The following is a 24,586-nucleotide window of genomic DNA, read 5'->3' as shown; positions in this document are numbered from 1 at the left end:
TCTGAAGTCAAGTAGACTTTTGCAGCAGCAAGCTGATGTTCTGTGAAAGTTTTCAGAAGAAAGCGGATTAATCACGTTTGACCTTTCTGTAGAAGGCTACACGTAAGGTGAATGTTACCATGAAATACAAAGCATTTGTTGCTGTTACTATGACATGAACATTTAATCACTGCTAACATTCATTATCAGTCCCCCGTGTTTTACACTTTGCTCATTCGTCAACAAGGTTTGACACTTTATATCATTTTACTGTCACTTTATGTGTCAGAGCTTTATATGTTTTCCAAGCAATGTTATTTCCACTTCGTTCTTGTTATCGAACTTACCTTTTCTTAGATCTGCCAGTACAAATAGAGCACTGTATTCGAAGGGCCAATCCTCCTCCTCCATGTGTTCAATTCCTGCAAGCAATACATTTCCAGTGTTTAGTAAAACATCACCAGTCATCACCAGTCATCAGTGATCTGTGTTCAAAAAGCCAACTCACTTTTAAGGTCTTTTTCGCCAATGTGTGCATATTTTATATGCAGGGTTTCTGGGTTGATCAGCATCAATCTCTTGAGTACTGGGTATAAAAAACCAATATCCAAGCAGTGATTCAGTGCAATGAAAATTTGGCTCAGGATGCGGTTCACTGTCTCTTCAGTCAGGCTCCCTCCGTTTCTTCTGATGAACTCACTCCAGGTCACATAGGCAGGAAGATGTTCCATTATCAGGATGCTTTGGTCTTTCAAGAAGAAACGCTCATATAACCGTATGAAATGGTCACAAGTTGGAGCCTTTTGCATTTTCCGCAATGTAGTTCCCTCTTCAACAAACTCAGGCTAAAGAAAAGAGATTGACAAAACATTCACTAATTTCAAATGTCCTAATTAAAGAATGAGGGAAATGAAAGATGAAAGCATTAGCTATGTTTCCATCAGCCTGTTTTTATGCACTTTTTGAAGTCTCGCATCAGAAACGTGACGGAAGCGGCAAATGAGAAAAAAATACTTAATGTTGCAAAAAAGTTCACACACTCGCTTGAGGAGGTTTTTGACTTGTGCGAAAAAGGAATAATGCGAATATTGGGAGATGGAAACGCATTTTCCAAATTAATTTGATTTATATGGAACTATTGAAAATAAAACCACTGTAAGCATATGACACTTAAAACAGACCATATTTATACGGTTGTTAAAGGTCGTCCCTGCTCGATATGACAGTTTCACTTTACAAACTGTCTTTAAGTTGTCTGTTAATAAAATGCATTCAAATGCTACGTCGTTTGCTTGTGTTACTGCTCATGTTTTCTGACCTGATATTAAGGATGAAAACACATCAAAATAACATTAAGCGAGTGACTACTTGACGTGTGGCTGAGCAGTGTAGCGAAAGGATAATCATATTATCCTTACTTGTATTAACATACAAAAATAGAAAAAAGGGAAAACAGCTCTCAGGCGGGAACTGACTCTCACCGTTCTCTTAAAGCAGTCGCTCATTGAGTCGAACGACACACATCACTACTGTTTCGCTGACGGTGTTTCATTTACTGTTACCAATACCATGTCGTCCGCTCAAACAACCTGATGGAAACCCAGCTACTGGGAAAACTTTACATGAACTCTATAACAGATGCTTCTAGGCTTTGGTTGTGTAATTCAGTTATATCTCATACATACCGAATTTAACAAACCAATTCTTACTAGAGAATTTCATGAAGAATAAAGTCTTGTCAACTTACCGATGTTTCCCAAAGTCTGCACCTCTCAACAAATTTGATGTCAACCTAAAAAATAAAAGACAATTTTGGATTTTTATGTCAAGACTCAAAGTTCACAGAAGGAAACAAGAGACGAAACGTTTGGTTATGGAGAAAGAGCAACATACTTTCTGGCCGTCCGATCTTCTAATTCCTTCATAGACGCGATCATCATATCCCTGTTTCTTTCCCACTTTATAAAGAGACCGAAAGTGTTGATATTGTTGTGTCGGTTCAGGAAACATGAAGCTCTCTGAAAAACACACAGCAACAACATGTTAACATACAGCATGAGACTGAACACACCAGTGCAGATCAGGTGAGGAGCCAGTATGAGTGGAGATTACAAACAAAACCAGAACAACAGATTGAAATGGACATGAATCCAGTGGTACGTGAAACCTCTACTGTAAGTAAAAGTAGCATATATGTTCTCATTAACGTAACCGGAGCAGCAGGGGGCTGTTGCTATACTGAATTGTCTCTAGAACTAAGGGTGTAGAAATCTCTGTTTACTCACTACAAAAAACTAGACTACAGCACTGCATGATAACTGGACACTCACGCTCTGCTGGATCTTCTTCGGGAGATAACGCAGCGGCGCTGGTCGATGCCTCAGGGGTTTGTGGATTAGCGCTGGTCGATGGTTCAGGTGTTTGTGGATTAGCGCTGGTCGATGCCTCAGGTGTTTGTGGATTAGCGCTGGTCGATGGTTCAGGTGTTTGTGGATTAGCGCTGGTTGATGGTTCAGGGGTTTGTGGATTAGCGCTGATCGATGGTTCAGGGGTTTGTGGATTAGCGCTGGTTGATGCTTCAGGGGTTTGTGGATTAGCGCTGATCGATGGTTCAGGGGTTTGTAGATTAGCGCTGGTTGATGGTTCAGGGGTTTGTGGATTAGCGCTGGTTGATGGTTCAGGGGTTTGTGGATTAGCGCTGATCGATGGTTCAGGTGTTTGTGGATTAGCGCTGGTCGATGCCTCAGGTGTTTGTGGATTAGCGCTGATCGATGGTTCAGGGGTTTGTGGATTAGCGCTGGTTGATGGTTCAGGGGTTTGTGGATTAGCGCTGATCGATGGTTCAGGGGTTTGTGGATTAGCGCTGGTTGATGCTTCAGGGGTTTGTGGATTAGCGCTGATCGATGGTTCAGGGGTTTGTAGATTAGCGCTGGTTGATGGTTCAGGGGTTTGTGGATTAGCGCTGGTTGATGGTTCAGGGGTTTGTGGATTAGCGCTGATCGATGGTTCAGGTGTTTGTGGATTAGCGCTGGTCGATGCCTCAGGTGTTTGTGGATTAGCGCTGATCGATGCTTCAGGTGTTTGTGGATTAGCGCTGGTTGATGGTTCAGGGGTTTGTGGATTAGCGCTGATCGATGGTTCAGGTGTTTGTGGATTAGTCTCAGTCTCAAGCGCATCTGAGGCTGAAGTCGGCTCCTGTCCGGCTGTTTTAAGAGACTCCTGCAATAACGCAGCATAATAACGCTGCATAATAATGCTGGTCGATGGCTGAGCACTGCTGCTATTCATTCCTTCAGACTGCATGAAGCCTAAGGAAAAATTAGAAAAATTAAAACTAACATCAGAAACATCAGGCTGAAACAGACATGAATCAGAGTGGTAAAAACCAGACTCACAAACAATAAGTGTAGGCTATTGTGATTGTCAGAACATTTGGTAGCCTAACTAAACACTATTTTATTTATAGAGTTTCTTGACAGCATAGTGCGATAATTGTTATAGGCTACTGCTTTTACTATTGCTAGATACAAATTTTACAATTTCAGTTTAATTCTTGTGGTTTTATTCCGATCATGATTCAGTTTGGATTAAAATCTCAAACCTATGATATTCTCTGATTTAGATATCTGCACCTGATCATTACAATTATTCTATCTATAAATTACAGGAACGTCTGTCTGTCTGTCTGTGTGTCTGTGTGTGTGTGTGTTAACCACATATCTCTCGAACCGTTAGTCCGATGGATTTCAAATTTGACAGGTGTCTTGCCACGGGCACGAGTAAGTGCAGTGCCAAGTTTGACGTTGTTTGGATGAGAAATGCTAAAGATATCGTTAAATATATCATTTTTAGAAGGTTGTGGTTTAAAAATAAACATTCTGACATAAACACTCAGTCAGCTACACTTTACTTCTGAATATTATAGTTTGGTTCCAGAACGTGATAAATCCATTTTGATTAATTTGAGTAAAAATGTGTTTTCTTTACCAAGAAAGCACTGCACTCAGTGTATATTCAGAAGTAAACAGCATAGCTGACTAATAGATTCAGTTTACATCCACAAATGAATAAGCGCGTTGATTCAGGGAGCAGTGCAAAGTGCCCGTGCAAAATCAGTTTTTGTGAGCTGATCGCTGAACAAAAAAGTTCAGGAGATATTTCTTAGCGATGGCTGATTTCAACAGTTTCAATATGATAAAAAATAACTTTTATATTGATTCAATGGATTAATTGCATTTTGGGAAAAAAAGTGTCATGAATTTATTGCATTTTTGGGAAAAAATAATCTGTTTTTATAATAAATCTTTGAAAATCAAAATCTGGATTTGAATTTGTTATGTTATTATAACCTAAAGATGCTATGTGAAAGTTTGAAACAGAAAATAGTGGTTTTCATCTTGCCACAAAACACATTTTTACTCAGATTAATCAAAATGGATTTATCACGTTCTGGAACCAAACTATAATATTCAGAACCAGAAGTAAACAGTGTAGCTGACTGAGTGTTTATGTCAGAATGTTTATTTTTAAACCACAACCTTCTTGGGGCTTCTTTGACCGAAACAACCCTCTAATGTCAGAATGTTTATTTTTAAACCACAACCTTGTAAAAATGATATATTTAACGATATCTTTTGCATTTCTCATCCAAACAACGTCAAACTTGGCACTGCACTTACTCGTGCCCGTGGCAAGACACCTGTCGAGTTTGAAATCCATCGGACTAACGGTTCGAGAGATATGCGGTTAACAGACACACACACACACAGACAGACAGACAGACAGACAGACAAACAGACACACACACACACACAGACAGACAGACGTTTCTGTAATTTATAGATAGATGTATGCTTCATCTTTCATTTCAAAATTCTTAAATCTGATCAATAAATTCAATTAGAATAATATGACACTATTTGTGTGTATCATTAAATATCAGTAACGTGTCTTTCTGTTGTTATTTTGTAGATGTTTGTTACAACTAGGCTTAAACAGTGGCGTGCACAGACCTCCTCCAGGGCAGGGGCGGAAGGACCAAAAAGAGCCCTTTTTTAAAAACGTTAAAAACTGTATTTAAAGCAGTACCCGTCTGTCTGTTGTGTTTTTATATATTTTAATGATTTCCTCACAATTATTTGGAATATCTCGCTCGATGGAGAGCAGCAGTCGGTCAGAGAGCCTCTCTTCATTACCAATGAAAAGACGTTGATACAATTAGAATGCATAACACATCAAACAAAAATAGGGAAATTATGATAATATTACTAAATAGTATTTACTTTACCAAACAAAACAGATAATCAAGTAGGTAATTAGTTAAATTTGTTAACATGAACTAATGAACTGCACTTCTACACCATTTATTAATCTTAGTTCATATTAATTTCAGAATTTACTAAAACATTATTAAAATCAAAAGTTGTATGTGTTAACATTAGTTAATGCACTGACTGTGACATAACATGAACAAACAATTAAAAGTTGTATTATTATTAACTAAGATTAACAAACAGGCCTACAGTAGCCTAACAAATGTTTTGCTCATGATAGTTAATATAAATAATAAACAATTGAACCTTATTGTAAAGTGGACTTTGAAATCAAAGGTATAAATTCCTTACAATTTAGAGCTGGACATGGACTTCAAATGTCCTTTCACTAGATGTAACGTTATTTCCCCAAACTAATAACACTTGCTTTGGTCTTGGACAAAAACGAATGACATTGTCAGACTCAGAATGCGGCTGCAATTAAGTTATACTTTTATGATTGTTAAGCATAACTCACATGCTGCCGCAACTTTTACAGTAGCATGGTAGGATAAATGTAACTTTTCCGTATTAGCTTAATGTTAACTTACCTGCTGCCCGTGCAATCTGAAAACTCCCGGCGAACCGCTGCGAACTTAGCGCTGCAAAGGAAACTCCGCCTGCCCCTTCACCTCTGCCCAAAGCCCGTGCACTCCTTGTCCTCTGGGCTTAAATGTATAATTCAAGATACATACGTTAGCAGCTAGTAAAACCATGGTTAAACTGTGGTAATGCAATTTGTGGTAACGTTACATGAACCATGGTTTTAAAAAAATCATTAGGAATATACATTTTCTTTTGGAACCCAGATTCGGGACAGATTTTGGACGAAATTCGGCACAACACATGATTTTGGGCCATCGTTGTCCCATTCACATCTTTTTGGCTACCTGGGACTGTTATTTCTGCATATGAGTTTTGATTTGTATTAATGTTAACGTTACCTGTCGTGTTCTGAGGCGCATCTGTTGAGCTGCTGCTGGGGTTTCTCTCAAATATAGCGGTGATACACCGGTTAATGAAATATATCCCATGCAACATGTTGCCTTTTATCTAAATAAAACAATTTAAACAATTGTATCTGGATATCTGTATTCTTCTTCTTTCAGGTTTTAATGGCGGTTGTTGAATATTATTTGTATCTGGATACTGCTATAAGTTATTTCACTGCTGTCAGTGTTTGTTGCTCTATGTGTTGCTTAGCAACCTAAACTTGGAACTATTCGGCTAAGTCGTGACGTAACCACTCTCCGATAATACTGCTTCTTCCGGGTCCAAAGGCCGGGTGTTCTGTGGCTCTGTCCAACCTTGTCAGATTTTACTGATTTTTATTTTATTTTTTATATACTGTCTATGGATTTTACTACCGTAGCGCAAAATAATAGCCATATCTATCGGTTCATCCTACCACATCGTAAAATCCTACTGTGCGTTTCTGCTTCGCGTCTGTGACCACATAGAATACTTGTGCAGTGTAACTTTACCGAATATCCTTAACGTTAGACCATGGTTCACGCTCTCACGCCACACATCCATTTTCTCACGCACAGAAAAAGCGCGAAGCAAAAGAGGACACGGAGACCGAGACAGACTAGACAGAGCAGGTTACTTATGATATAAAAAAAATCTCAGCTCTCAGATTCTGTCAAGTTTATTACGAAATTCAAACAATAAATACCGTTTTGGCGCTTGTAAATGTGACGTGACAGATCCCTAGCGGCACGTGACCCGATCATCTCTACTAGCTAATAGTAAATAAACACGAATGAACAGTTGAAAGATACAGTACAACTTACCGAAATGTATATTCCTCATACATAATATCGACCAATCAATCAAACAAAGGGGTCAATAAAACAGCTGGAGAACAATTATGTCACATAACATTTACCTCAGGAAAGCCATTTAATGACCATAATAGGCTAAAAAAAAAAAGAGCTATAGAGAGTATTTTGCTAGATATGTGTACTATATTACATATTTATTATATTTTTACTTATATCATTAAATAAAGTTGTTATTATAATAAAAAAACCCGCATTATATTCAATTTGAGTTACTGTTAACCTTAAATAGGGGAGAGTGGGGTGAGTTGTGCCAGTTTTTACTCAAAGTGACTTTAAAGTGAGGCCATGGCAGTAATGCCTTCAACTTAAGGATGTACATATATTTCAGGATGTGGTGCATCCCTGAGAACAATAACTTTGGATCTGAAATAAATTGTTTCAGAAATATAGCTCTTGGAAAAAAAGTGGTCTCATGGCACAACTTGCCCCTGGTGCGGGGGAAGTTGTGCCTTTGGGGGAATACATTGGGGGTAAATTGTGCCAGTGATTTCTGAAGTAAAACAGAACATTTTAATGTTATGAACCATACTGCTATATGAAAGCAAGATAAATTCAATACAAAATTACTAATTTAAGGTTTATTTAGATATTGTCACCCTGGAATACCATAGCATGTGTTTTTCCTACTATGGTCAATTGCATAGGGATTTTGTATTGAACATAACTCTGGATCACAGTGTCATAGAGACAAGGGGGCGGGCTCATTTTACTCAGACGACCAATAAGTCTCTCAGGATCATTGTGAAGCTATCAAGCTACGCCCTAGCAACCATTTAGAGCACCATAGCAACACAATATATGATATTTGTGAATCATTTCAGGCAAAAAGGCTTTGGCAATAGATGCCTGTTGACATAGCGCTTTCTGTCAATTATGTAACATATAAGAATAAAGTGACTAGGCTAATTTCTAAACATCCTATTGTGACATAGGCCACTTAAAAATGGAATAAAACTTCTCTTTAATAACATAGTGCAAACTCAAAACTGAAATTAGTGTTAGCTAAATTAAACAAATAGCAGGCAGGTCTAAGTCAAACAATGATGAGGCATGACCATCTCCTCACTTCTCAAGATTATCCCCTGTGAGAATGTGGTCTAGGTGGTCTGGATCTGGCACAACTTAACCCAGGCCCTTTGGCACAAATCACCCCAGACCCACAAGTTTGAAAAACTAGCATGATCCAGCAGTTAAGAGCTAACATCATGCTAACTGTATAGAGTCATTGTGTAGCCTACTAAAGCACTAAAACGTGTGAAATGTTTTCAAACTTGTCTATAATTGTTCAGACACTACAATCAAAAAACCTTAATCATAGAAATTTTACTTTGAAAGGGAAAAAACAGTTTTTTGCACTAAAATATGCTTAACTCTCATGCCATGTGTCTCTCTTCTTTGGAGGACGAGTAAAAGTGATTGCTTTTCAAAATTATGTGGTCACATGACCAATTTCTTCTATGGTTTTCCAGAAAGAAGGGTGGAACTACTTCCCCCCCCTGGCACAAATCACCCCACTCTCCCCTAATACTGCCAGCTGATAGGGCTCTCTGTATGTTTACAGCATTAGGTGAGTAGTTTTTTTCTTGAGAAAAATTAATAATCTTGTGTACCTAATATTTATCCAAATGAGTCAATATTAAATCAAATCACAATAATTGAATTGAAATAATAAAAAAGTGTAGCTTACCAGAAATTGTACCATGTAAACATTTTAACATGTTGTCACTAAACTTAATAAAATCTCATAAATCTCACTCCAATAACCCCCCCCCTCACTCCAAGCTAAACTCAAAAGGCAGCTATGTGATTTTACAGTGCAAAATACCTCATCAGATTGTCCTACCAGTGCGAAATAAACTGTAGGATGATTTTAAAAAACAGAATCAGAATTCCTCACAATGAATAAAATCAGTGAAATGCAAAATCAGAATACCACGTAAACCTCCAATAATTAAATATCTTAAATAAAACAAATATTTTTATGCATTTAATCTCACTTTATTGACAAATGTACTTGCTGCTGACCTTCAATGATTCAGTTAAACTGAAAGGATCTTCAGTTAGAAAATATAGAACATTAGCCCAAGGATAAAACATTTTTGTTATAAAAAAACAAGAAAAAACATGCCCAGCCCAGGTGAGAAGTAACGCAAAAGTTATGTAACTCATTACTTTCCTTTAAAAGGAACTAAGGTTGCCCCAGGCTAATAGTATAAAGACTGATGATGTTTTATTTTTGAATGGTGAATAACACTGAAATCCTCTGTAAATCAGGCTGGTGTGATCAGAAAGTGACAGCAGAGCAAGACTCGTGAGAACACTCCCTGCTGCTGCGTTAGGTAGGACCGTTTCAGACTATATCACTCCTCTACGTTACGCTTTTACATAATCATTCAGATTTTCTTTTTAATTGTTACTTTTTATGACTTTATGGTTGTTATATGATCCACAGATGACAGGCAGGATTCATCAGCATATGCACATGATATCATAATATGAACAATATATCAAAAAAACAAAACATTGTTTTTAAAAAATGGTATGAATTATTTAAGAAAGTTTTGCTTTTGTGTGATTTCAAGTAGTTTTAAGTTAATATTTCATGCTGTTCTTTGAATATCTACAGTGAAAGTGATATTTTATTTGTAATTATCTTATTTCAGTATTTATAAGCTTTATATATTTAAGTCAGATTTTAATTGCAGTGAAATTACCTGATTTGTTTTCAGCTTTTTTGAATTTGAATAAATGCAAAGCGAGTGAAAACCCTGATAAAGGCTGAACGAGTGTCATTGCTGTGTTTTGTGTTATTTTGATGGCATAGTGAAATTATGCTATTATAAACCTGCTCAAGTCATGATAAATGATTAATACACTAAATTTTAATTTCCCTTAGGATTTTATTCCTGTAACTCATACAGTACAGACTGTTTAAAAGGAGCTTGACAGTAATAAACAGGAAAATAACTCAAATATGAGCCGAATTCAAATTCTGCTGTAAATGAACTGCCGATGTCGAACACACCATCAGTGTCAGTGTGAGAGGGGGAGTGGCCAGCAGTGCTCACTCAGTGTGTGTGTGTGAGAGGGGAAGTGGCCAGCTGTGCTCACTCAGCTTCAGTGAGAGGGGGAGTGGCCAGCTGTGCTCACTCAGTGTGTGTGTGTGAGAGGGGGAGTGGCCAGCTGTGCTCGCTCAGTGTCAGTGTGAGAGGGGGAGTGGCCAGCTGTGCTCACTCAGTGTGTGTGTGTGAGAGGGGGAGTGGCCAGCTGTGCTCACTCAGTGTCAGTGTGAGAGGGGGAGTGGCCAGCTGTGCTCACTCAGTGTCAGTGTGAGGGGGGAGTGGCCAGCTGTGCTCACTCAGTGTCAGTGTGAGAGGGGGAGTGGCCAGCTGTGCTCGCTCAGTGTCAGTGTGAGAGGGGGAGTGGCCAGCTGTGCTCGCTCAGTGTCAGTGTGAGAGGGGGAGTGGCTAGCTGTGCTCACTCAGTGTCAGTGTGAGAGGGGGAGTGGCCAGCTGTGCTCACTCAGCTTCAGTGTGAGAGGGGGAGTGGCTAGCTGTGCTCACTCAGTGTCAGTGTGAGAGGGGGAGTGGCCAACAGTGCTCGCTCAGTGTCAGTGTGAGAGGGGGGAGTGGCCAGCGGTGCTCGCTCAGTGTCAGTGTGAGAGGAGGAGTGGCCAGCTGTGCTCACTCATGCTGCGTTCCAAACCGCATACTTCCCTACTATTTAGTATGGGAAAAAGAGTAGGCGAGCGAAAAAGTATGTACGAATCCAAAAGAGTAGGCGAGAATTACCTGGGTGACGTACTAATTATCGCGAGATTCGGACTTAAGTGCGTTCGAATATGCCTACTTTCCTACTATATAGTAGGCGAAAACAGTACGTGAAGGAAGCAGTACGTTCGAAACATCAGTATTCATAAAAGAGTAGGCGAGAAGTTCCCGGATGGCTTACTGCTTCCGGCCAGATTTTCGAGTGCTCAACCGATGGATACTCTTCTATTAATGTTTTATTTAATTGTTTGAAAGAAAATGTAGATATGTTCATTATATACACATCTAGAGTGTATTAAATCATGCATAGCTATGTCATATGATATACATTACATTTTGTTTGTTTTATTGAAATCATTTTCAGTAAAAAGTAATATAATTAAGTATTGGTCAGCATTTATCTTTGTTATTATTTTATGTTTTGGGGTGGGATAGCAATGCAATTCATTCTGGGGTAATATTAATTTTTAATATTAATGATACTTACATTTTTCGAGTACAAAATCAACAGTTTTCTCCAAAGGCGAATCTTCGCACAGCTGCCCTTTGTGCAGACATTACAAACGCTGAGGAAAACCATTCTAGGTAGGGCTGTCGAGTTACTGATGTTATGAGGTGTGTATATATATATATATATATATATATATATATATATATATATATATATATTATGGGTTTGCATACATATATGAGATTTTTTACACAGGATAAAGAACCTACAAGGTTGAATATCTTAATATATATTCTTAAATAATTCATTATAATACATTTAAAAAAAAAAGCTTTTTTTGTTTTGTTATTTATAAGCATGAGGGATGAAACGAGAGTTAAATTCAACAAGAAAAAGAGGAATACATAAAGCAGTGAGCCACTTTGGCTTGTGGATGAAAATGTTTGGATATTAAATAAAATAAAATTAACAACATATTCAAGAGATGACAATTTTGGGATTTCGTAATAAAAATAAATAATATCGTTAAGGATAAAACGGTGGGTCACATTAGTAGGGTTAAATATAAGAACTTAAATCAACCCTAAATGTATTCACAAAATAAATGGGCAGCAGTTTCTTCAAAAAGACCACACAATGAGCAAGTTTAATCAATATCAAGATATTTACAGATAGATGAATTAAACGTGTCCGTTCGAATCTTTTAAGTTGTTGCGCGTGTGATAACGCGTCGTAGGTCACATGATAACGTAAACATGGCAGATGTCCGGTTCGCATTCATACTCAACGAGATCTGGCTATAAAGTACCTACTCTTTTAGCGCTCGTTAAGTAAGTACTTATTGAAATTAAGTACCTACTCATTGAGTATGCGGTTTGGGACGCAGCCTCAGTGTCAGTGTGAGAGGGGGAGTGGCCAGCTGTGCTCGCTCAGCTTCAGTGTGAGAGGGGGAGTGGCCAGCGGCTAGAGCGGCAAAAGCCAATGTGTGCTTCTTTTACCGATATATTTACCGATATCTTTTGCATTTCTAATCCAAACAACGGCAAACTTGGCACTGCACTTACTCGTGCCCGTAGTGAAACACCTGTCGAGTTTGAAATCCATTGGACTAACGGTTCAAGAGATATGCTAATAACAGACAGTCAGACGTTCCTGTAATTTATAGATAGATTCTGCCTCCATAAAACCTGTCTATGATATAACTGGGCCATAGTCATCTGCTTCCTTCCCGTTATTTTATTTCCTCTCAATATAATTCTTATTTTTCACATTCAGAGAATTAAACAACAATGAAAAGGATTATAGCGACTCATAAAGGATCTGTAGAACATTCACAATCAATGTTTTATTCACATTAAATGACCTTAGTTTCCGCAAACAATACAATCTTTGCTGCCCCCTCTTACAAAAAGCATCAGTATTTGGGGAAAAAGTCAATTTGTTATCTAAGACAGTACCCAAATCTTGTACTGTTCAACACTCTGAATACCCTGCGTTGAGGTGTTCAACTACAAGATCGTCCATAAAAATCTCAACCTTGTCTGTTACATCAACATTTCTTATTTCTGGGTCTTCTCCATCCGTTACATTCAAAGCATGCAGATAGTCTTTAATATATACCATTTCTGGGGATTCATCAAAAGAATTCATAATCATTTGTTCTCCATTTCCAATATTTATTACAAGATATTAATGTTGAGTTAGCTGTGTTAAACTATTTAATGAACTGTAAGCTGTAAGTTTTTTTAGGCCCATCCTGGATTAACTACTGAGACACAAATAGATCTTTATGTAAAGTCAAATCTTTAGTTTGAAGCAAGTCATGTTGTATGTGCAGTCAATTCTTTGTGGAACCATCCTAAGGCCTAGATGATGCAGTCAGCGGAGATGTGCCGAGGAGGACCATTTCCCCTTGGCATGGTGGAGTCTTTACCTGCAAAACACACAAACATGCTGTATGAAACGGTGCATTTGTACAACTCTGATATGCTATGTGACATCACTCACTGTTAGGATGTTGTGACATTACAAGGCCATTTCAATGACACACTCCACAAGATAATACATCTCGGATATCTCAGCCCAAAAGTGACTGAAACCTTCCGTTCATCTCAGTATTATAAGGCTGATCTGAACAACAAAATATTTTAAAAAAAGTAATTACTCAACGAGTTAGTAATCGTTTGCCCGTTCCTGATTTTAATGTACAAAGCAGCAGTCAGTACACTATATTATATACACTTTGAAGTATTATATATATTGCAGTACATCATATTAGCTAAGAACTGAACAAAAAAAGCTCAATTTGTCTGGCCCACCTCTGGGCCTCATATCCTTCAATTCTTGCTGGTTCTTCGGCCCAAAACTGGCTCACACACTGAAAACGGACACAAACAATTTCCTCCGGCCCAGATGTGACTTACAGAATAAAATGATTCTTACTTGATGATATGTCCCAATAGTGTTTACATGATAATCTACAATCTTCTTTAAAACATGTTACAAGCACAGTCCTGATATACTGTGTTACATAGAAGTCACACAGTTATTATCTTCTTTTTAATATCTGTATTTACAAACCCCATTCCAAAAAAGTGGGACACTGTACAAATTGTGAGTAAAAAAGGAAAGGAATAATTTACAAATCTCATAAACTTATATTTTATTCACAATAGAATATAGATAACATATCAAATGTTGAAAGTGAGACATTTTGAAATGTCATGCCAAATATTGGCTCATTTTGGATTTCATGAGAGCTACACATTCCAAAAAAGTTGGGACAGGTAGCAATAAGAGGCTGGAAAAGTTAAATGTACATATAAGGAACAGCTGGAGGACCAATTTGCAACTTATTAGGTCGATTGGCAACATGATTGGGTATAAAAAGAGCCTCTCAGAGTGGCAGTGTCTCTCAGAAGTCAAGATGGGCAGAGGATCACCAATTCCCCCAATGCTGCGGTGAAAAATAGTGGAGTAATATCAGAAAGGAGTTTCTCAGAGAAAAATTGCAAAGAGTTTGAAGTTATCATCATCTACAGTGCATAATATCATCCAAAGGTTCAGAGAATCTGGAACAATCTCTGTGCGTAAGGGTCAAGGCCGGAAAACCATACTGGATGCCCGTGATCTTCGGGTCCTTAGACGGCACTGCATCACATACAGGAATGCTACTGTAATGGAAATCACAACATGAGCTCAGGAATACTTCCAGAAAACATTGTCGGTGAACACAATCCACCGTGTCATTCGCGGTTGCCGGCTAAAACTCTATAGGTCAAAAAAGAAGCCATATCTAAACAGGATCCAGAAGCGCAGGCATTTTCTCTGGGCCAAGGCTCACTTAAAATGGACTGTGGCAAAGTGGAAAACTGTTCTGTGGTCAGACGAATCAAAATTTGAAGTTCTTTTTGGAAAACTGGGACGCCATGTCATCCGGACTAAAGAGGACAAGGACAACCCAAGTTGTTATCAGTGCTCAGTTTAGAAGCCTGCATCTCTGATGGTATGGGGTTGCATGAGTGCGTGTGGCATGGGCAGCTTACACATCTGGAAAGGCACCATCAATGCTGAAAGGTATATCCAAGTTCTAGAACAGGGATGGGCAACTTCGGTCCTGGAGGGCCACTGTCCTACAGAGTTTAGCTCCAACCCTGAAAAAATCACCTGCCTGTAATTTTCTAGTAATCCTGAGGACCTTGATTAGCTTGTTCAGGTGTGTTTGATTAGGGTTGAAGCTAAACTCTGTAGGACAGTGGCCCTCCAGGACCGAAGTTGCCCATCCCTGTTCTAGAACAACATATGCTCCCATCCAGACGTCGTCTCTTTCAGGGAAGACCTTGCATTTTCCAACATGACAATACCAGACCACATACTGCATCAATTACAATATCATGGCTGCGTAGAAGAAGGATCCGGGTACTGAAATGGCCAGCCTGCAGTCCAGATCAAAACATTTGGCGCATCATAAAGAGGAAGATGCGACAAAGAAGACCTAAGACAGTTGAGCAACTAGAAGCCTGTATTAGACAAGAATGGGACAACATTCCTATTCCTAAACTTGAGCAACTTGTCTCCTCAGTCCCCAGATGTTTGCAGACTGTTATAAAAAGAAGAGGGGATGCCACACAGTGGTAAACATGGCCTTGTCCCAAGTTTTTTGAGATGTGTTGATGCCATGAAATGTAAAATCAACTTATTTTTCCCTTAAAATGATACATTTTCTCAGTTTAAACATTTGATATGTCATCTATGTTGTATTCTGAATAAAATATTGAAATTTGAAACTTCCACATCATTGCATTCTGTTTCTATTCACAATTTGTACAGTGTCCCAACTTTTTTGGAATCGGGTTTGTATGTCCATTTATATTCTTTCTTTTTTTAGCTTTTTCTAAAATGAAGAAAAATGAATAGCAAATTATTAGAAACATCTCTGTGAATGACTATTAGACCAGCACCAACCAATCAATACAATTAAAGATCAAAATAGTACAACAAATATCATGTTCAGATTTTTAAGCAGTTAATGTCAAATCATATTTATCATATTTATTCTTAACAAAAAGAATAGAACATAGAAAATAACAGATGGTAGAAATAACATGAACCAGCGTAATAATGACTCACTGTCATCTAAACTGGAGAGATCTGGCACAGCGGCAGCTCTTGATCCTGGAGGGACCTGGGACACACAGAGACTCCAGATCTTCTAGACCTGGCCTGGCACACACACCAACTCAGGATCTGCAGGATCTGCGTCCGGTGTTTGCTTGATCCTGGAGGGACCTGGAACACACAGAGACTCCCGCCGGGCCGGGCCCTTGATCAAGCATTTGTGTTTTTCTAATCATTACTTTATTAGACTAATTGGCTGGGGAGAAAGCTATGCCATAATCAGAAATATTATATATATATTAGGGGTGGAACGGTACATGTATCCGTATTGAACCGAAACGGTACGGGCGTCATGGTTCGGTGCATATTTACACAGAGAATACACGGTATAAAAATAAATAAAACTTGCGTGCAAATTAATTAATGTAATGCGGAGCTACTGTTAGATATGCGGGTTCTTTAGGGAAACACCTAATCTGTAGCTCCGCTCTGAAGCTCTGTGGCTATAATGAACAGGCTGCGATGTAAAGATTGCAATGCTGGAACATGTCGAAAAGTCGCAAAGTGTTTACTTATATTTGTGTGTGTGTGTGTGTGAGAGGCGCGGGCGCGATCGAACAGTGGAAACATAAAAACATACTCCGTCATTTTGTTCATACAGGACATCATTCAAACTGCAAAGTGTTTAAGTTACTGTTAATTAAAATGAAGGAAAACAAATATATTAATCTGAAATGTAGCAAATTGATTTTCAATTCATTCAGGTACAATTACCAAACATATCTCAAGGTCTTTTTGTCTTTTTATTAATTTAATTAATAAACTAATTATATAAAACTATTGTCAGTGCACTACAAATAAACTGGTTCTATGCCTTTACTTTATTAATAAAACTTATTTAAAAAATACAAGGCTTAAGTAATTAAAACAAGGCTCCTGTCGATTGCTCCTGTCTGCCTCGTTGCGCGTCTGAAAGCTTTGTATATCTTTCTGTTTTGAATCATTATTTACTATCATTCCTTGTTTATACTGTTAAATAAAACTTACTCAACATCACACATTAACCTGACATAGCTAGCTTCAATCTAAATTGTTATTGCTAGTACAACACGCTAGTAATTCGCTAGCCTGTTAGCGTGCCATCCGCGCGCTCTTTATTTATTTATTTATTTATTGTTCTTGCGCCTTTTACGAGTCCATCAAACAACTTAAGTGAGTAAGATCAGTCAACAAACACGGTAAGTCATGTCATCTTCTCCTCTTATTGTTACTTGCACCTCATGAAACATGTTTAGCATATCCTTCTCTGTCAGCACAGGATTTACATATGATAAATGCAGGGAGATATTAAAGCTGACAGGGAAGATTTCAGAACTAGAGACACGCATCCAAACTTTAATCGAGGATAGTAAGAGTGCAAGGGCTTTAGATACTGCTTTGGATGCGACTAGCTTAGTGAACTCTGTACATTGTTCGGTTCCGGCTGAAGTAGAGCCCGTGCAGCAGGGCAATTGGGTGATGGTGAGACGCTGTAGTCGCGGGACAAAACACCGCTCTTCCGTTCCGATAACAACATTAAACAGGTTCTCCCCACTCAGTGAAACACCCACTGAGAATCCTGTTGATTGTGCCCTAGTTATTGGCGATTCTATTACACGGAACGTGAAAATAGAGACACCAGCCACCAGTCACATGTTTGACGGGAGCCAGAGCGCCTTACATCAAAGCAAATTTAAAAGTGCTGGCTAATGCTAATCGTAAACTCTCTAAGATTATTATTCACGTCGGCACAAATGATGTTCGACTCCACCAGTCAGAGATCACCAAAATTAATATTAAAGAGGTGTGTGAACTTGCAAGTACGATGTCAGGCACTGTAATTTGCTCTAGCCCCCTTCCTGTTCGCAGGAGTGATGAGCAGCCCAAAAAATGGAGCGCAACTGGAAGAAAACAAAACTAGAGGTATTTTGCATTTCATGGAAAGAGAGCACGATTGCATACAGAGAGGCCTTAAAAGCTGCTAGATCTGCTTATTTTTCAACCATTTATTTGAAACAGTGGCTAAACTAACGAAAAAGAAAGCTTCAAGCCCAGAAATTTCCAAGCAACACAGCAGTAATGACTTTATGAACTTCTTCACTTATAAGATTGATAATATCAGGGACATAATTATAACTATGCCACCGTCTACTACAGTATCGCATCAGGGAGTGCATTGTAGTCTCCCTAAGGAAAATTCGATTAATTTATTGCTATAGAAGAGGAAGAATTCGCTAAACTGGCTAAACACCAGGAAGGCACTTAAGTATCTCCTTCTCCCTTTCCTTTCCCACTTTTATCTTATTTTCACCTTACGCAACATGTGCTTTCAATACATTCCTGTTATCTCTCGGCAACGCCCTTTCATCACGCGCAAAAGGCAGCGCAATACTGCTAATCTGCGTCCCATTCTCTCATCCTCACACACACCTCTCTCTCTTTCCGTGGGTCTATGGAATTGTCAGTCAGCAGTCAATAAAGCTGACTTTATTCCAGCCTTTGCATCTCATTCTACTCTTAGTATCTTGGGCTTGACTGAGACCTGGATTCGTCCAGAAGACTCAGCAACCCCCGCTGCTCTCTCTAGCAATTTCTCTTTCTCTCACTCCCCTCGCCAGTCTGGGAGGTGTAGGGGGAAAAGGGTTTCTCATTTCTAACAATTGGAAATACTCAGCGCTCTCCTTTCTATGCAACAACAACTCATTTGAATATCATGCTATTACACTTACAGATCCCAATAAGATCCATATTGTAGTCATTTATCGCCCCTCAGGTCAGCTGGGTAACTTCGTAGAGGAGCTGGATGTGCTGCTGTCCTCCTTCCCTGAGGACGGCACCCCACTTGTAGTCTTTGGTGACTTCAACATTCATCTTGAAAAGCCACATGCAACAGACTTCATCTCTATGTACCGAACTCAGGGCAGCGGAGAGGAAATGGCGCAAATCAAATGACACATCTGACCTGAGTATTTACAAATCTCTCCTCTCTTCCTTTTCTGTGGATGTTCATGCTGCAAAATCTTCCTACTTCCACAACAAGATCAACAGCTCCTCTAACACACGATCACTCTTCAAGACATTCAACTCTCTCCTCTGTCCACCTCCACCACCACCCGCCTCCTCCTTAACTGCTGATGATTTTGCTAACTTCTTCACCAACAAAACAACAACTATCAGCAGTCAGTTCTCAGCTTCACACACACAGGAACCCAGACCGACCCCTTCCACAGCTAATAACCCTCTCCCCTCCTTCTCTCCGTTAACCGAGGAAGAAGTATCTACACTTCTCCTCTCCAGTCATCCTACCACCTGCCCTCTAGACCCAATCCCCTCATACCTTCTACAAGCCATCTCTCCCACACTTCTACCAGCACTCACACACATCATCAACTCATCCCTCCAGACTGGCACTTTCCCTACTGCATTCAAGCAGCTCGGGTAACTCCACTGCTTAAACACATCATTTGTAGAGAATTACAGACCTATCTCTCTTCTACCATTCATTGCGAAAACACTTGAAAGAGCTGTTTTCAACCAAGTAACATCCTTCTTGTCTCTGAACAACCAGCTGGATGTCAACCAATCCGGCTTCAAGAAAGGGCATTCAACTGAGACTACATTACTGTCGGTCACAGAAGCCCTACGGATCGCAAAAGCTGCTTCCAAATCCTCAGTTCTCATTCTCCTGGATCTGTCTGCTGCCTTCGACACTGTGAATCATCAGATCCTTCTGTCCAGCCTCTCATCACTGGGCATCACAGGAACTTACCTCCACTGGTTTGAGTCCTATCTCACAGTTAGGTCCTTCAGGGTCGCATGGAGAGGCGAGGTATCCAGAGCACATCAACTGACCACAGGTGTTCCTCAGGGCTCAGTGCTGGGACCGCTCCTCTTCTCCATCTACACCACATCACTGGGACACATCATACAGGCACACGGTTTCTCTTACCACTGCTATGCTGATGACACACAGCTCTTCCTCTCATTTCAACCAGATGATCCCACAGTAGCTCCACGTATCTCAAGCTGTCTGGCGGACATCTCAACATGGATGAAGGAACATCACCTGCAGCTCAACCTGGCAAAGACTGAGCTTCTCGTCCTCCCTGCCAATCCATCTCTACAGCACGACTTCACTATCCAGCTAGATTCATCATCAATCACCCCATCAAGGTCGGTCAGAAATCTTGGAGTAACATTTGATGACCAGCTGACCTTCACAGACCACATTTCAAAGACAGCTCGATCATGCAGGTTTGCACTGCACAACATCAGGAAGATCAGGCCTTTCTTAACTGAGCATGCAACACAACTTCTCGTCCAGGCCCTAGTCATCTCTAGGCTTGACTACTGCAATGCTCTTCTGGCTGGACTTCCATCATGTGCAACTAAACCTCTACAAATGATTCAGAATGCTGCAGCTCGTCTTGTCTTCAATGAGCCCAAGAGGGCCCACGTCACTCCTCTGTTCATCTCTCTGCACTGGCTACCTCTCGCTGCTCGCATCAAGTTCAAGGCACTGACGCTTGTTTACAGATCTATCACAGGTTTAGCTCCCTCCTACTTTCACTCACTCCTACGAATCTACATCCCTGCCAGAAGAGCCACAAAATCACTTTCCAGAACATTCTCATTCACAGTTCCATGCTGGTGGAATGATCTCCCCACCCTCATCCGGAATGCAGAATCCCTGACAACATTCAAAAGACAGCTGAAAACCCATCTCTTCCGTGAGCACTTAACCTCATAAAAAATAAAAAATAAACAAAAAAACCCCTTTCCTTTTCCTTTAAATCCTCGCTTATCGGGCTGATGCTACTCTGAATAATGCCTGAACTTTGTATTTTGAGCACTTCTTGCGTTGTTTTTGGCTCTTCACTATGACTCGCTTAACTTAGTCCTTATTTGTAAGTCGCTTTGGACAAAAGCGTCTGCTAAATGACTAAATGTAAATGTAAACTCATTAAATCATCTAAACCGACAACATGTTAGACCCTATACCGACTATAAGCTACTGAAAGAGATGCTTCCAGAGGTCATAGATCCTCTTCTTACTATCATTAATTCATCTTTGTCTCTAGGATACGTACCTTTAAGCTGGCAATGATTAAACTGCTTGTTAAAAAAACGCAACTTGATCCTACAAAATTAGTCAATTACAGGCGGATCTCGAATCTACCCTTTCTGTCAACGATACTAGAAAAGGCAGTATCTTCACAAGTATGTTCCTTTTTTAGAAAGAAATGATATCTGCGAGGATTTTCAGTCAGGATTTAAACCGTACCATAGTACAGAGACAGCTCAGTAGTCGGTAGATTGTGTTCACTCAATGGCTGGCTGTCGAAGTGGTGTCCGCAAAATAATATAGAATTCATAGACAATTGGAAAAGTTTCTGGGGGCAGGCCTGACCTGTTGAAAAGAGATGGTATTCATCCCTCCTGGGATGGTGCTGCTCTTCTCTCTAGTAATATGACAAACAACAAATAAAAAACAGCTATAATACATGCCCCAGCCCCAGTCGTTGAATTGTTAGGCTGGTCTTTAATGGCTCTTGGTGCCCGAGCCCCAGCCCCAGTCGCTGAATAGTTAGGCTGATTGGATTAGCATCTATGCATTTGAATAGTTAGGCTGATTGGATTAGCATCTATGCATTTGAATAGTTATGCTGATTGGATTAGGATTGGTGACACTCTAGAGTCTAGGGCGGGTTCCTAAACCTGTATACTTAGTTTACATGCTTTGTTCAGAGTGTATCCACCTCTATGTAAATCCCTCCCCTTGAAATGTATATAAACTACAATGTCTACTGCCCTAGTTAGACTTGATCACTGCAGCTACCGACAACTCGTGTTCTAAATAAAGAATCCTGCTGAAGAAATAACCAAGTCTCCTGGTCTCTGCTTTGACGAAGGAAAAGTTTCCAACAGATGTCTGAACCGAGGTATGAACCGAACCGTGACTTCTGTGTACCGTTCCACCCCTGATAATAATATATATATCTTAAGCAAAGTAGGCCTAAGTAACAAATATGTACAAAGTTGCACAAGTTAGGCTACAAAGATACAAAATGCAATATGTCACGTGTCGTGCGCAGCGTCTCCTCCACTCGCACACATCACTCCGGGCCGGCTGTGCTGTATTGTGTAGCTTAAGTGCAACATGGAGCTTGAAGACGTAAAGAAAAAAAGAAAAACAGGAGAATTAACTTTTAGCAAGTTTGGAGGAAAGTCGGAGATATGGAACCATTTTAAACGAGTCGTGGGCAGTGACAACATGTGTGTTAATAATGACTCACTGTCATCTAAACTGGAGAGATCTGGCACAGGCGGCAACTCTTGATCCTGGAGGGACCTCGGACACACAGAGACTCCAGATCTTCTAGACCTGGCCTGGCGCACACAAGCAATCCTTTTAATAGTCAATTTCATTTAAAAATGTAAACCCAACAGGTATAAAATGTCAGAAAGAGAAAAATACTGTTCATAAGAAGACGAGCATACAGGACTGCCGCAGCTTAGTGGATAAATATATTTAGCTATTTATTATTCACAATGCACAGTTGGAATATTTATAGGAACATTTCAGCAGGCTCAAGATAATTAATACAGAGATCATTATTCACTGTTTTAATCAATTGGCAGCCATAAAACACAATGATAATAATCTGCATTCTCATGCGTGGAGGTGCACTGAACGCTCTAACCGGAAACTTCCGATTTGTACTAATTAGAACGCGCAAGTAGTTGTGCAAGTAGTTCATTGACGTGCTACATGTAAACGATATTATTTGTATTGTCCTGTAAAAATAATGCAGTTCATTAAAATTATTCAGCCTTTATGAGCAAGAAACAAATGCGCCAACGGCAATCTCAGTACTGTAAACTGTAGCATATATGTTCTCATTAACGTAACCGGAGCAGCAGGGGGCTGTTGCTATACTGAATTGTCTCTAGAACTAAGGGTGTAGAAATCTCTGTTTACTCGCTACAAAAAACTAGACTACAGCACTGCATGATAACTGGACACTCACGCTCTGCTGGCTCTTCTTCGGGAGATAACGCAGCGGCGCTGGTCGATGGTTCAGGTGTTTGTGGATTAGCACTGATCGATGCCTCAGGTGTTTGTGGATTAGCGCTGGTCGATGGTTCAGGGGTTTGTGGATTAGCGCTGGTCGATGGTTCAGGTGTTTGTGGATTAGCGCTGGTCGATGCCTCAGGTGTTTGTGGATTAGCGCTGGTCGACGCCTCAGGTGTTTGTGGATTAGCGCTGGTCGATGGTTCAGGTGTTTGTGGATTAGCGCTGGTCGACGGTTCAGGTGTTTGTGGATTAGCGCTGGTCGATGCCTCAGGTGTTTGTGGATTAGCGCTGGTCGACGCCTCAGGTGTTTGTGGATTAGCGCTGGTCGATGGTTCAGGGGTTTGTGGATTAGCGCTGGTCGACGCCTCAGGTGTTTGTGGATTAGCGCTGGTCGATGGTCCAGGTGTTTGTGGATTAGCGCTGGTCGATGGTTCCGGTGTTTGTGGATTATGCTTCACTTCAACGCATAGTGAGAGCAGCTGAGAAGATCATTGGTGTCTCTCTCCCATCCATCCAGGACATTTACAGCACCCGTCTCACCCGCAAAGCCCTGCGCATTGCAGGTGATCCCACCCACCCGACACACAGCTTTTTCTGTCTGCTGCCATCAGGGAGGAGACTGCGGAGTCTCCGGGCGAGGACCAGCAGACTGAAGGACAGTTTCATACATCAGGCTGTCAGGAAGCTGAACTCCCTCCCATCCTTGCCCCCCCTCCCCTTTTTTACCCCCAGGTAACATTGAACTCTGACTCTGATCCCCTCTGACCCCCCCCCCCCCCCCCCCCCCCCCCCCCCATTGAACTGCAATCACTATCTCACCCAGCTCTGTCTGTTAACTACCTCGGATAGTCCGATGATAAGGACTGTTCTCCTGTCACTTTCAACAGACTGATAAGCTATTACTGCACTACACAATTACCAGCACAGTTTTGTTTTTGTTTTTGTTTTATTTAAATGGTTTGCACTTCAACTGCCATGTGCCTTATGCCACTTTATCTCTTTTTTATTTTTCTACAATGTCCTCAGTGTATATGTGTATATGTATATGTGTATATTTGTATATTGTATATTGTATATTGTATAGTTGTATGTACACATGTCTAAGACTGTATTTATCTGTACTTGAACGTCTACTGTCAGTGTTTAATGTTAACTGTATGCACCTAGGGTCTGAGAGTAACGATATTTCTATTCTCTGTATGTATGTACTGTACATGTAGTAGAATTGACAATAAAGTAGACTTGACTTGACTTGATTAGCGCTGGTCGATGGTCCAGGTGTTTGTGGATTAGCGCTGGTCGATGCCTCAGGTGTTTGTGGATTAGCGCTGGTCGACGGTCCAGGTGTTTGTGGATTAGCGCTGGTCGATGGTTCAGGTGTTTGTGGATTAGCGCTGGTCGATGCCTCAGGTGTTTGTGGATTAGCGCTGGTCGATGGTTCAGGTGTTTGTGGATTAGCGCTGGTCGATGCCTCAGGTGTTTGTGGATTAGCG

General features: G+C 40.2%; 1 protein-coding gene across 1 annotated transcript; it reads right to left on the bottom strand.

Annotated features, from left to right (window-relative positions):
* Positions 1-67: 67 nt before the first annotated feature.
* Positions 68-23,759, bottom strand: LOC311083049 (uncharacterized protein; the record flags this gene model as incomplete). The annotated part of the gene is made up of 7 exons (XM_084114299.1): positions 68-96; positions 327-401; positions 488-824; positions 1,727-1,771; positions 1,873-1,997; positions 23,047-23,572; positions 23,634-23,759. 7 exons carry the CDS (start codon positions 23,757-23,759, stop codon positions 68-70), a joined length of 1,263 nt encoding a protein of 420 aa, XP_083970425.1.
* Between the last annotated feature and the right edge of the window lie 827 nt (positions 23,760-24,586).

Source organism: Abramis brama, assembly GCF_963993115.1.
Source record: "Abramis brama genome assembly, chromosome: 5".
Classification (NCBI taxonomy): Eukaryota; Metazoa; Chordata; class Actinopteri; order Cypriniformes; family Leuciscidae; genus Abramis; species Abramis brama.
This window is presented reverse-complemented; position numbering and strand designations above follow the sequence as displayed.